General features: G+C 36.8%; 1 protein-coding gene across 2 annotated transcripts in view; it reads left to right on the top strand.

Annotated features, from left to right (window-relative positions):
- CAMSAP2 (calmodulin regulated spectrin-associated protein family, member 2) overlaps nt 1-14115 on the top strand; it is a 122151-nt gene that overhangs the window by 104899 nt on the left and 3137 nt on the right. For both annotated transcript variants that reach the window (XM_006834160.1, XM_006834159.1), the window contains 7 exons: nt 2167-2249; nt 2503-2572; nt 2902-5104; nt 9512-9648; nt 10103-10323; nt 11529-11601; nt 13148-13263. In XM_006834160.1, the coding sequence (XP_006834223.1) occupies nt 2167-2249; nt 2503-2572; nt 2902-5104; nt 9512-9648; nt 10103-10323; nt 11529-11601; nt 13148-13263 (2903 nt within the window). The remainder of the gene's footprint in view (nt 1-2166; nt 2250-2502; nt 2573-2901; nt 5105-9511; nt 9649-10102; nt 10324-11528; nt 11602-13147; nt 13264-14115) is intronic.

The raw sequence follows: 14115 nt of genomic DNA, 5'->3' as shown, positions 1-14115 counted from the left end.
ATCTTGACAGAACTCTCATCATTCTCATTACCTTTTAGGATTTTTATCTGTTGGAATTTATCTGATGTTCCTGATGTTCTACAAAAAAAAAAGAAATTCCTTGCTTGCCCTCTGATTTGCTGCAGTGAATCTTCTTACTACTTCCCTTTAAGTTTTCTATGCCAAAACTGTCCCTGAGATTTCTCACAAAGAGGCTAGCTAGAGTATCGCTGATCTAGAAACTTCTGTTCTGCATATTTTTATTTCCTCAGTGCTTTCTTAGGTTAGTATATAGTGGTATTTACTCCTTTGAAATTTTAGAAAATACCTAGTAATTTTAGGTCATCACTTTTATACTATTTAATCTTGTAAATCTATGAAACTTTCTAGTAAAAGAGTAGGCGATGGTTGTTGTTAAGTGCCATCCAGTCAGTTCCAATGCAGAGCGAGCCTGTATAGAGTTTCTGAGGAGCAAGCAGCTTGTGGTTCTGACTAACCTTGAGGTCCAGGGCATTATCCCCATGCCACACCAGGACTCCAAAAAGTAGATTATCCCATAGTTATTATTTCTAGAAACCTGAGTGGACAGTCTTCAAATTTCTGATATTGGGAGAATATCCTAATTTAGTTCCCCTAAAAGACTAACCTCCATTCTCCATGCTTGTCTCTATTCTGAGACACCAAATGACTCTTTTCCCATGTTTCCTAGTAAAGAAATATTTTGTAACCCAGACACGTCTAAATTAGTTTCCTTTAACAGTCTTAGTGTTACCGTTTTTCTAGGCTCCTACTAACCCTCTCATATGGTTTAATTATAAAGTTTAAGAGAAAGCATTCAAGAATTTCTTCTTCCTAGGAATAATGTAGTGATAATGTACTACAAATGTTAATGCTTCCAAATAATGATCTTACGAGAAAGAAAAAAAACAGGCTAAAATGGAAAAAGAGCCAAGCAAACGTCCTGTCTAGCAGCTACTCCATATCCTTAGATAAGAGTTATGCCATACCAAAATCTTGTATGCAAATTTAAAAATGAGGCCATAACTAGGAGTTTCTAATACTCTAGCCATTGTTTGTAGAAGAAAAGAAAAAACAAAGACTAATTTTAATGACTTACATGCAGGATTACTCTCTCATAGACCTAGTGGAATGGAAATTACTTTAGGAGAAGGGATAATAGAAACAAGCATGACGGGAGCAGGGTAAGAATTCTCTGAGAGTTCTAGCAAATGAACTTAAAACAAAACTGAGACACAAAGTAACTGGCAGTTCAGGGGGAAAAGGCCCACAGAAGCAGATATGCATTTGCCTTCAAATAGAACAAGAGTATGCAAATTTTTCAGGTATTGTTGCTTTTGGGAACGCTCATTAATTAAACTGTAAATAAATAGTAAGAATAAAGACACCATCGCTATTCACCTTAGAGTTCTTTGGTTGATTTGTGATCTTCTCAGTTTATGTTAACCAAAAGATACTGTGGTATGAGGAAGCTACAGAAGCCACTACATCCTATTCCCCCAGTGTATTCTCTGCCAGTTGGATGTGGGCAGGCTGCATTTCTTCATCTGACTCCAAGATAGGGCGTGGTGGGCATATTTTAAAACTAGACACAGAAAAATAAAGAGAAGATAGTTTGATTCATGTCCGATGTCATTATAATTTGATAGACTGTGTAGTCCCCTACATTAACTGAATAGGGTTGAAGAAACAACAGGGAAGCTTCATATGTTTAGAGGCACTGAGGTCTCTCTAAAGTGCAGCTCACTGTATTACTTTTGCCATAACATTAGGTCTTTGAGCAAGGAGGCTTCCAGGGTTGATTATACCTATGTATTTTTCAGAGATCTCGATTAGACCAAAGTATTTTAAATTAATGCATCTAGTTTAACTTCTCTACATCTCAGTTTTTCTCTTTGTAAAATGAAAGTAATATGTCATATTTTATCTCACAAAGACGTTGTTATATAGGACAATACTTTTAAGCTCTTTGACTAAAAGATAAAATAGAGAAATGTATATTGTGATCACAGTTTTCTTTGGTTTAAACAATATGTTGCCTTAACTTTTTAAATTTAGAATGGAACATTGGCGATGATAATATTGTTTATAACTTTAGCCATTCTGCATAAAGCTTATATTTAAGGGATAAAATGCATTCTGAGTTGTTCAATTTCTTTTTCATCGCAGTGAGGAGGGAGCTACATTTACACAGTCTCGGCATCATTTGCTGTCTAGACATTCACGTCCCCAAGCTCATTCTTCAGCCTCAGGTAATGTATTTGAAGAAGTCTAGGAAAGTGCATTCTAAATAGTTAACTGGGAAATGATTGAGAATAAATATAAATAAAAAATATATATCCAGCCTCTCTTCTTAAAAGTAGCTGTTTGAACATAAGCTAAAAAGTTGATCTGTTGCTCCATGCTTGCTTTTACTTTTTAATGCTACTAGTGTGTAAAATGTTAAATTGTTATGGTAAAATTTTTTGCAAGATGTCAGTGACTTTTTCTTTTTTGCATGTGAAGGAGGAATTAGGAGGTCTTCATCTATGTCTTATGTTGATGGCTTCATAGGCACATGGCCCAAAGAGAAAAGGTACGCAAAGGAAATGCGCTTGTTCACTTTGTCAAGAAGTGTTAACTTCATCCTTCCTCACCTTGCCACTAATGTCTTTTTTATTGTTGTTAATCAAATTGCTAAATCTAGGCTTTTAACTGGTAACTAAATCTGAAAAGGACTACATTGGCAAATGATAAGTGAGAAGTCAAACATGATAAATTTAAACAGTAACTAGATAGCCCTAACTTTCCTTGAGGGCAGTATGATTATAAGAAATTAAAATGAAATATTCAAGTAATTGTTGTTTACTGATATCAAAATCAATTATTTTTCTAAGTTTATTTAAGAGTTTTCTCTTTTTTTAGATCATCAGTGCATGGAGTTTCATTTGATATTTCTTTTGATAAAGAAAATAGTGTGCCGAAATCTACTCCAAACAGAGGAATTATTCGTTCTATTAGTAATGAAGGACTTACTCTGAACAATAATCGTGTGGCTAAACACATTCGGAAAAATTTGTCCTTCAAGCCAATAAATGGAGAAGAGGAAACAGAAAGCATTGAAGAAGAACTTAACATAGACCCTCACAGTGACCTCAAATCTTATGTGCCCCTTAATACAAATGAACTAAATTCTAATGAGAATGTTCATTATCAGCTTCCAAATGGAGCTTTGCAAAATAGAGTACTTCTAGATGAGTTTGGCAATCAGATCTTAACACCAAGTATTGAAGAAGCATTACAAATCATTCATGATACTGAAAAATCTCCCCACACACCTCAGCCTGACCAAATAGCTAATGGCTTCTTTCTTCACAGCCAGGAAATGAGTATCCTGAATTCAAATATCAAGCTAACTCAGTCTAGCCATGATAACATATCTGATACAAAAGGTGCCTTGAGTCCCATAACTGACAATACTGAAGTAGACACTGGAATTCATGTTCCTTCAGAAGATATTCCTGAAACTATGGATGAAGATTCTTCTTTGAGAGATTATACTGTAAGCTTGGACTCTGACATGGACGATGCATCTAAATTTCTACAGGATTATGATCTGAGAACCAGCAACGCCAGAGAATCTGTGAGTCCTTGTCCAAGTACAATAAGCACCAAGTCACGACCCGGCAGCAGTGCTTCTTCAAGTTCGGGAGTTAAAATGACTAGCTTTGCTGAACAGAAATTCAGGAAACTGAATCACACTGATGGAAAGAGTAGTGGAAGCAGTTCTCAGAAAACGACACCAGAGGGTTCTGAACTGAATATTCCACATGTGGTTGCTTGGGCGCAAATTCCAGAAGAAACGGGCCTTCCACAAGGACGGGACACTACCCAGTTGTTGGCTTCGGAAATGGTGCATCTTAGGATGAAGCTAGAAGAAAAGAGGCGTGCTATAGAAGCCCAGAAGAAGAAAATGGAAGCTGCTTTTACCAAACAGAGGCAGAAAATGGGAAGGACTGCATTCCTCACTGTAGTGAAAAAGAAAGGGGATGGGATCTCCCCCCTTCGAGAGGAAGCAGCTGGTGCAGAAGATGAGAAAATATATACTGATCGAGCAAAAGAAAAGGAACCTCCAAAAGCTAATGGACAGAGGAGCAAGTCTCTGGCAGATATCAAAGAGACCATGGATAATCCTCAGGCCAAATGGCTAAAATCTCCAACCACGCCTGTCGATCCTGAGAAGCAGTGGAACCTGGCAAGCCCCTCAGAAGAAACTTTAAATGAAGGAGAGATTTTAGAATACACAAAGTCCATTGAAAAGTTAAATTCATCTCTGCATTTTCTACAACAAGAGATGCAACGCTTGTCAGTTCAGCAGGAAATGTTAATGCAGATGAGAGAGCAACAGTCTTGGGTGATATCACCTCCACAGCCCTCTCCACAGAAACAGATTCGAGATTTTAAACCTTCCAGGCAGGCATGCCAGTCAGTTCCCATTGCACCATTCTCCTCAGACTCCCCTCGGCCTGCTCACCCATCTCCACAATCTTCTAACAGGAGGAGCACATCTTTTTCTGTTAAAAATTCAAGGACTCCTAGGCCAAATGAATTAAAAATAACTCCTTTGAACCGAACCTTGACAGCTCCTCGTTCTGTTGATAGTCTTCCTCGGTTAAGGAGGTTTTCACCAAGTCAGGTTCCTATTCAGACTAGGTCATTTGTATGTTTTGGAGATGATGGGGAACCTCAGCTCAAGGAATCCAAAACAAAAGAAGAAGTTAAAAAGGAAGAATTGGAACCCAAGGAGACTTTGGAACAGCACGTACATAATCCAGAAGAAAAGGAGATCAAACCTTTGGAGTCAACTGTGTCGGAAGTATTATCACAAACTATCACAGAGACTGTCTGTCTAACACCAAATGAGGACCAGCGGAACCAACCCACAGAACTGCCTCCGAAACTTGTTTTCCCACCCACAGTTCCTAAAAACGTTAATCTAATTGAAGTTTCCCTCTCAGACTTGAAACCCCCTGAAAAGGCAGATGTAGCCGTTGAAAAATATGATGGAGAAAGTGATAAAGAACAATGTGATGATGACCAGAAAGTATGCTGTGGATTCTTTTTTAAGGTAGTACTAATAATCTGCATAGTTGGGGTTTCTTCAGTAGATGGGTGTTTGTTTGTTTGTTTGTTGTTGATTGAGTTTATATGCTGGCTCTCTTTAGCAATCCATTTGGTTGCAAGTCTGCCATTAATTATAAATCCTATTTTAGCACTCTCCTTGGAGAACGTCATAGCATTTAAGCATACTGTGATTTATAAAATAGTCTTCTGACACAGATTCAAAGCTATACTAAATCCTATTATCAACATCATTGTATGTATTTAGATGTACTGCCTGTCTTTTCTCCATCTCACTTTCACAAAGTCTTAAAAAAATAAGGCTTCTTAAATCTCTTCAAAAAGATAGTTCAGTGCCAATTTGTAAAAAACTTATAACTTGGCATTTTTTTTCCAATCTTGGAATATCTTTTCTTACATGCTTTTTCTTTTTAAAAACATTTTTAAAAGAATATATATTTTGAACACTTGTCAGTGAAAAGATTCCTTTTAAAGCACTGGGTAAAGGTCTAGCACATGACTTCTAATCTTGGTATTTTTACAATTCTGTAGTCAACCAACAAATAAGGAACAGCATCACTTTTTGATGGTGAATATCTTATAATGAATGTATCATAGATATTAGAAAGCCTAATGGTATTTTTAAACATCCTCATAGATTTTTCATCTTTATTTTTTTCTGTTTTCCAAATTAATTTCAGTTACCTATAGAAAATAATGGAGTCCTGGTGTTAGCTCCTAGGAAACCCTATGCAGGGTCACTATGAGTTGGAACCAACTTGATGCATTTAACAACAATAACAATAGAGTACTGAAGTCCTGGTGTGACACTGGGTTAATGTGCTAGACTACAAAATTGGTTTGAACCGCAAGGTTTGCAATTCAAGTTCACCAGCTGCTCTTTGGAAACCCTATACAGGGTTGCTGTGGGTCGGAACTGACTCGACAGCACCTAATAATAACAACATAGAGAATAATATTTTTAAGAATAGACATATATGCGTTATTCATATTTCTTTATTTAAGGACTAAAGTAAATAATAATCTCTGCTTCCATATAGCTGCACAATTTGGAATGTAGATTGAAAAGACAAGACACAATAATAGCAGTTAATAATTTTAAGATTTTAAATTGAAACACACATAGTCCTACTGGAGAAAGTAACCCCAGAATACTCAAGTGATGTACACTAGCTAGTTTTACTTCTGACCATTTAATATTGGACATTTATAACTCACTTTAAAGTTGACCTTGGGGTGATTGATCTTTAGGCCTTTTTCAATGCTTAAAAATTCGGAGGGGAGTCATATTTTGTCTCGTAAACATGTAAATTTTTTAATAGACTGCCACTGTAGATTCATAACAGATATTAAAGTTTACTGCCTCATTTTAGAGAACTTTGCTACCTCTCTTTCTTACAGAGAAAGGAAAACAGAGGGAGAACAAAAACTTGACAATTTTTAGTGTGAAACAGTATATCTGTACCTTCATTTCCATTCCTATCTTCAGTGCCCCAATATTCATCCCTTGGACTGTGGTTGTAGCTTCTTAACTAGGCTCCTTGCCTCTGATCACTTCATTCTGTCTTTGTACTGCAAGTAGAGGTAATTATTCTAAGAGCATACCTCCACTTGAATCTTTGTCTATCCAAAATAAAGTTTAAACTCCTTAATTTAGCTTTCACGGAATTTCCAGACTAACCCAAAGCTATTGTCTACCTTCTCCCCTGTAACTTCAAGAGGACTGTTTTTTAAAAGTAAAATCAAGCTTTACTTCTTTGTTTGAAGCCCTGCATACTCCTTAGGAAGAAGTTAACTACATACCCCTTAGTGTGTCTAGTGCTTGGTTGCTCACCACAAGGTTGGCTGTGTTTAGTCCACCCAGAGTCATCTTGTAAGGAAATTATAGCAGTCTACTTCTGAAACTTTATGGAGCACTGCCCACCCTGAACATTAGGAATAGCCATGAGTCAGAATGAATGTGAAGGCAGCTGGTTTGTGTGATATTGCCTGTTGTACCCTAAATAAACTCACACTGTGGTACCTCTGACCCCAGTTTTCAACTGCTTTTTGATGATTTGCTTTTTCTCTTACTGCATGTTTTTAGCTCAATATATACCAAACTGTAAAGTATCTACAGTGGAACTTCAAAAAATTTGTGGAGAAATTCCATTAACTTTTAATTCAGTTTTTCCATGAGCTTTGGAAACCTCCTCATATATACACAAGCATACATATACATACATATGAAGGGGATTCAAATATTTCTTGGAAAAATTAAATTAAAAAACAATGGAATTTTTCCACAAACTCTTTGAAAGCCCCCTCATATGTATTTTGGGGTTGTTGCTGCAAAATTAATATATTTTCTAGCATTTACCAAAAATGTCTGTGTGTGTGTGTGTACTTACAAAGACATCATATACATGGTCAAGCAGTACACACTTCACCGACAGTTAGCATTACCTTTTCCGTCACCAGAAATAACAAGTGTCTACTATACAGGGTCGCTATGGGTCGGAACTGACTCGACGGCACTCCACAACAACTATCTAAAAGGAGTCCTGGTGTGGCACTGTGAGTTAATGCGCTAGACTGCAAAGTTGTTTGACCCACAGGGTCCACAGTTTGAGCTCACCAGCTGCTCTTTGGAACCCTATACAGGGTTGCTATGGTTCAGACGCCACTCGACGGCACTTAACAACAACTGTCTAAAAGAGCTATTCTCCCTCTCACTACCCACTTCTTCCTGCTAACCACCAGTGCTCTTTTGTTTCTATACGTATATATATAGATTTTTTTATGAAAGTGGGATCTTGTACTGTTTGCCATTTTGTGACTGACTTATTTAAATGAGCATAATGTCCTTTGGTGGTGGTGGTAGTGTGCCGTGGAGTCGGTTCTGACTCATAGTGTCTCTGTTTTCGAGGCTATAAATCTTTATGGGGGCAGAATGCCTCATCTTTCTCCCACAGAACAGCTGGTAGTTTCGAACTGCTGACCTTGAGATTAGCAGCCCAATTCGTAACCACTACTTTACCAGAGCTCCTTATAATGTCCTCTAGATTCATTCAAATTATGTTTCCAGGCCTCATCTTTATGATTGTATAGTACTCCATTGTGTATATGTACCACATTTTGCTTATCCATTCATCCACTGATGGGCAGTTAGGTTGTTCCTGTCCATTTGCTATTGTGAATAATGCTACAGTAAACACAGATATGCATATGTCTGGTCTTGTCACTTCTGTTAGGTCTCTAGGGTATCTACTTAAGAGTAGGATTGCCGGAACACCAGATAGTTCTAGTGTTTTGAGGAAGCTCCTTACCATTTTATAGTCTTACCATCAATGGATAAGAATTTCTATCTCCCCAACTCCTTGCCAATATGTGCTGTTTTGTTTTTCTGATCAGTGCCTTTTTTAAAGGGGTAAGATGATAGCTCATCGTAGTTTTGATTTGCATCTCTCTAATAGCGAAAGATCACAAATATCTTTTCATGTGTTTGTTGGCCTCTTGAGTGTCCTCTTTGATTAAGTGCCTATGTATTGTTTTTTGTCTGTGTAAAAATCAGATTGCTTGTCTTTTTCTTGTTGAGTTATTGACGCTTTCTGTATAAAAGGTCCACTTCTCAGAAAATGTCTTCCAGAAGATTTTTTCCTGCAGCCTATATGTTATTCTTTTGATGCTGTGCATAAGCGATTAATTTTTATGAGGTCCCAGTTATTTACTTCTACTGCTCTTACATTTGTAAAGATACATGACAGTCTCTCATAAAAACAAAACAAGACACACACAAAATCTAGATCCATAGTATTGTACTGAATTCTCAAGCATTTTGGAAATTCCTTCAGAACTGGGACTGTCTTCTAAGGACTGAAGTACAAACCAGGGCTGACCCATGTAGCCTACAGATCATAAAGTAGCTCTCAGATTAAGTACTATAGAAGAGAATAATTATGCCCATCTTCTCTTCAGAGGAAAATCCTTCAGAACAGTTCAAAACCCATCAAGTAAGCTTTCAGAACCTTACCTTAAAAAAGAAAAACAAAAAAAGTAGTTGTTGCATTATGTGGTTATAGCGCTGAGTAGCTAATTTTTTTGTTAACTTTTCCCCGAATGTTCTCTATTGAACATGTGTTTTAAATATAATGCAGTTTTAAAAGTTAGGGAGCTATCTTGACTCTTAAGTTATTGTTTTTCACTGTTCTATGATTTTAATTGTTCTCTGCTTTTAATTGTCTTCTGCTACTTGATTGAACTGTTGCCCATATTCAGTTCTTCCTTAATAGTGAAACATGGCCATATTTGGTGGGGTTGGAGTAAGGTTAAATAAATTCATCAGTTTCTCAGTCCTAAGAGTAACCACTAATGTGCCTAAAATTTCATCTTTTCAAACCAAATTCACCCTTAGGATGATCAAAAAGCAGAAAATGATATGGCAATGAAGCGGGCAGCTTTGTTGGAGAAACGATTAAGAAGGGAGAAAGAAACTCAGCTTCGGAAACAACAGTTGGAAGCAGAAATGGAACACAAGAAAGAAGAAACTAGGTAAAGGGGATTGCTGTGCGTTAATGCTGCATGTGCATTCTTAGAAAAGTGTGGTGAGTAGGCACTGCAAGGGGCAGTTTCTCTTTCATCTTTTTATTAATAGATCCTTAAAGAGACATTTGGCATATATATAGACATGCAGATTTCTGATACTTTTTAGAAGTTAATTTTCCCAAAGTATTGCTTGGCTGTATATTTTTATGATGCTACATTTTGAGGTAGTTCAAAGCAAAGATCTCTAGAAACATTCTTATTGAATCATTTCACTGGGTTATCTATTTTCTTTTTTAAAATGACCTAAATTAGCTCAATAAGTACTCTCTAGATGAACCTTTTCCCCCCAGGGTGCAGAAATATAATAATTTTCTCTTCTCATGTCACATACATACTCTTTCCAATGTCTGTTTTTGTCTTTGGTATGCAGAATGAGAAATTTAACCATTTGATTTCTTAGGCGTAAAACTGAGGAAGAACGTCAGAAGAAAGAAGATGAAAGAGCACGCAGAGAATTTATTAGGCAAGAGTACATGAGGCGAAAGCAGCTGAAACTAATGGAAGATATGGACATAGTTATTAAACCCCGTCCTCAAGTAGCAAAGCAAAAAAAACAGCGCCCCAAATCTATTCACAGAGACCATATCGAATCCCCCAAAACACCAATAAAAGGTCCTCCAGGTAACACCACTTCCTGTGAAGAGTCTGTTCATAAAAAACACCACCACCAGCTTGGTATGTTGTACTAACATGACTGTGCTTTGATCTGCTCAGTTGGATACACGATTTGAGAATATGCATGCTCCTTATTTTGAAAATCATAATGAGCAAATGAAGTTTTGTATGACTTAAGTGTATTATGTGTGCATGCATATATTCAGTAGAACAAATATGAATGCTAAAAATCCAATTAAATACTAACATATTCAGGAACTCTGCCTCCAGATAGAGTCTCCCCAATGACTAGTACTAACTACCCTGCACACATTTGAAAATGTAATGTGCATGAAACATATAGAAACATATCAGTATAATAAGGAATATGCACGGATGCTTCAATAGTTTGTGGGAAAATTTCATTAGCTTTTCATTCTGCTATCCCACAAACTTTTTGAAGCCCTCTCCTAAAGATTAAAAGTTTACAAGTCCCACCTTTTAAGATAGAAATGGTAAAATCTAAATCGATAATTTCTAGAGGCGCTGTAGGATAAGCACTGGACCACACGGTCACTTGAACCACAAGGTTGGCAGTTCAAATTCACCAGCCACTCCTTGGGAACCCTATACAGGGTCGCTATGAGTTGGAACCAACTTGAAGGTACTTAATAAGAAGAGTTGAGAGAATATATCTATAGATACATATATATAACATGCATATTTCTTACTCAGAAAAAAAAAGTCTTTAAGACAATAACCAGAGAAAATTTGGAGAATTCCTTAGCTATTCAAAAACTGGGGAAAACAATATAACATTGTCTATTTAAAGAAAACGCTTTTTTGATACCCAATGTTGGCTGAAATTAGTATAATTAATTTTTCATCTATAGATCAGATATCCTTAAAATATACCTTATTCTTTTTCTATTTTTTTTTTCCTTTGGGATTATAGTATGTCTCAAATTAACCCTTTCCTTTTGGAATAAGTTTTAATACCAAGTTAATTTTATCATCGTTTCTTAAAGATAGGTTTCTTGCTAATTTTAAATAAATGATGCATATATGCATGCAAGCATATTACAGATTTAGTTAAGAGCAAAGAAAAAGAAACCACAGAAATTCAATTTTCATAAGCTGGTGTTATCTAATGAACAGACTCTTTGCTGTTGCTCCTTTAAATTTCTAATTTTGTCTTTATTCAGGGTCACGACTTTATCGTGTTTTTTCAGTCTCTAGCCTATCTTTGGCATCGCTGAATACAGGTGACAACGAGAGTGTGCATTCAGGCAAGAGGACACCAAGGTAAATCCATAGCACATGAGCATCTCTCATGGAAAAGAATGTGGTGCCCAAAATTACACAGAATTCCCAGCAAAAAAATTACTTGATTTTTAAATTTATATTTTAGAACAACAATGATTCATAGTAAAAAAAAAAAATTAGTAAGTTTTGTTGACTAGAATTGTTGGGTTTCCGTTAAAAGAAATTAATATAAGTTAGAAAATTAGCTTGATTTATTAATCTCTCACATTTTATCTTTTAGAATTATTGACAGCTGAGATACTTTTTATAAGCTTGAAACATTAACAGTAATTGTGTATGAGTAATTGCTAGTATGATGTGATGAAATTATGGTCTGTAGAAATGTAAAGTTCATAACTTATTTCTCACGGAATATAAAGGGCATTTTTCACTTAAGTTCCTTGCTTATAACTTAGGAAAGATCTCTTTTGTACTGTCTTCCTATGTAGATTCTTCTCATAAAAACACCAAAAAAGCCAGCATATCATTATTTTGTTGTTAAGTGCCTTCTAATTGGTTCCAACTCAGTGACCCTGTATAGGGTTTTCAAGGAGTGGCTGGTGGGTTTAAACCACCAATCTTGTGATTACCAATCCAGTGCTTATCCTACAGAGCAGCACACCAGGGCATAAGGACTCCATTTCATTTTCTTACACTATACTAATACCCAGACCAAAAAGAATGTTTCTAGTGGTAGTTAATTAGTTCTGAGTTCTAATCTTTGTATTATCATCCTATTGCATTAACTCTCCATTTTCATATGGGAAAACATTAACCGGCGCTGCGGGTTAATGGTGCTGGATTGCAAGATCGGCTTGAGCCGAAAGATCAGCAGTTCAAACCCACCAGTGGCTCCTCAGAAACCTATACAGGGTTGTTATGAGTCAGAACCAACTCGATGGCACAGCCACAACTATGATGCAAGATGGCAGTTCAGACCCTCCTTGGGAGAAAGATGAAGCTGTTTATTCCTGTAAAGATTTGCAGTCTCAGAAACCCTATACAGGGTTGCTGTGAGTCAGAATTGTCTCAATGGCAGTGGGTTTATTATGCTTTAAAGAGCCAGGGAATCCTGGTGTGATAAGCACTAGACTCCTAATCACAGGTCAGCGATTCAAACCCACCATCAGACAACTTAAACAGGGCCACTGTGAGTCATAACTACCTCCACAGCACTTTACAACCACTACCAAAGCCATGGTGATACAGTGGGTAATGCTTGACTGCTAACTGAAAGGTTGGTGTAGTTCTACTCTGTTCTACCAGGGTCCCTATGAGCTGGAATCAACACAATGACAGCTAGTTTGGGTTTTAGTTTTACCATGCTATAGGGTGTATAAGGGGAAAGTTTGAGGGAAATGAAAAGATAATGGAATTTTTCCACGAACTTTTTGTAGCCCCCTCAAATAGTTATGAATAAGAAAAACAAAGTTGTCACCATCATCTTTATATTAATTTTTGTTTGTTCTTTCACGTAAACTTACCTAGCTTCCAGACATTCTTTTTTTGTTTGAAAGCAAAAAAGAAAAATCTATTTACTAAATAGGTCAGAGTCTGTAGAAGGCTTCTTATCTCCAAGTCGTTGTGGCAGTAGAAATGGAGAAAAAGACTGGGAAAATACATCAACAACTTCTTCAGTGGCTTCTGGAACAGAATACACAGGTTGGTATCTGTGCATTTTTACAGAAACACTTGAATTTGCCACTGTAATGAGAGTAGATGTAGGCCATACTAAGAATGTTTCATTGGCTCACCTCTTGGTAAATATAAGATAGTCTGAACAAAACAAATGAACACAGGTGGTCACTTTTCAGGTAGATCCATTGTTACTGGTGACTTGTCTCAGGTGACTTGAAATCGTTTTCTAAGCAAAATTATCAATACCACTAAGACCTTGTCCCTATGTTTCTATGTTAGCCATTTCTGTGTTGTACTTTTGGTCTGAAGATTTCGAAGAGGTTCTAGCAACAGTGCATAAATCTGGAGTAGAGAAGAGGTCAGAATTAGAATCCACAGTCTTGTCCCTAACCCTGAGATTTCTGTGTTAGAGATGAGTTGTGCATCATTAATAAGTATTAAAGAGACTCTGAAAGTTAAGAAGAATGCACCAGATCTTGGAGGGTATCCAGCCTCACATATCTCCACCAGGTTTTTTTTAGCTTCTGTTTGGGTAGGCTTTTTTTTAACATAAAAGCAAATTGAAGAAGCACATGTAGATAAGAAGGTTACTAAAGAAGTGAAACAGGACACTTCGAGAGATGAAATGAAAAGGCATTGAAGAAGAACAACTTTGGGGAAAAGCAGAGCGCAGAGAATTACCTCCATCCACCTGTGACGCAATCACTTAAATTTTCAAGAATTTTGCAAGCAGCTGAGCCACTGGTAGCTTGAAATTAGCTCTCATAGTAATATTTATACCACTGGAATGGATAATTCCTACAATTAGGGTCCCCCATTTTCACCACCCCCACCAATTTGTGAGCACACTGCTGAGAGTGAGACACAGGTCTTGCC

The sequence above is a fragment of the Chrysochloris asiatica genome, unplaced genomic scaffold, assembly GCF_000296735.1.
Source record: "Chrysochloris asiatica unplaced genomic scaffold, ChrAsi1.0 scaffold00009, whole genome shotgun sequence".
NCBI lineage: Eukaryota > Metazoa > Chordata > Mammalia > Afrosoricida > Chrysochloridae > Chrysochloris > Chrysochloris asiatica.
The sequence above is the reverse complement of the archived record's forward strand: the minus strand, read 5'-3'. Positions and strand labels throughout refer to the sequence as shown.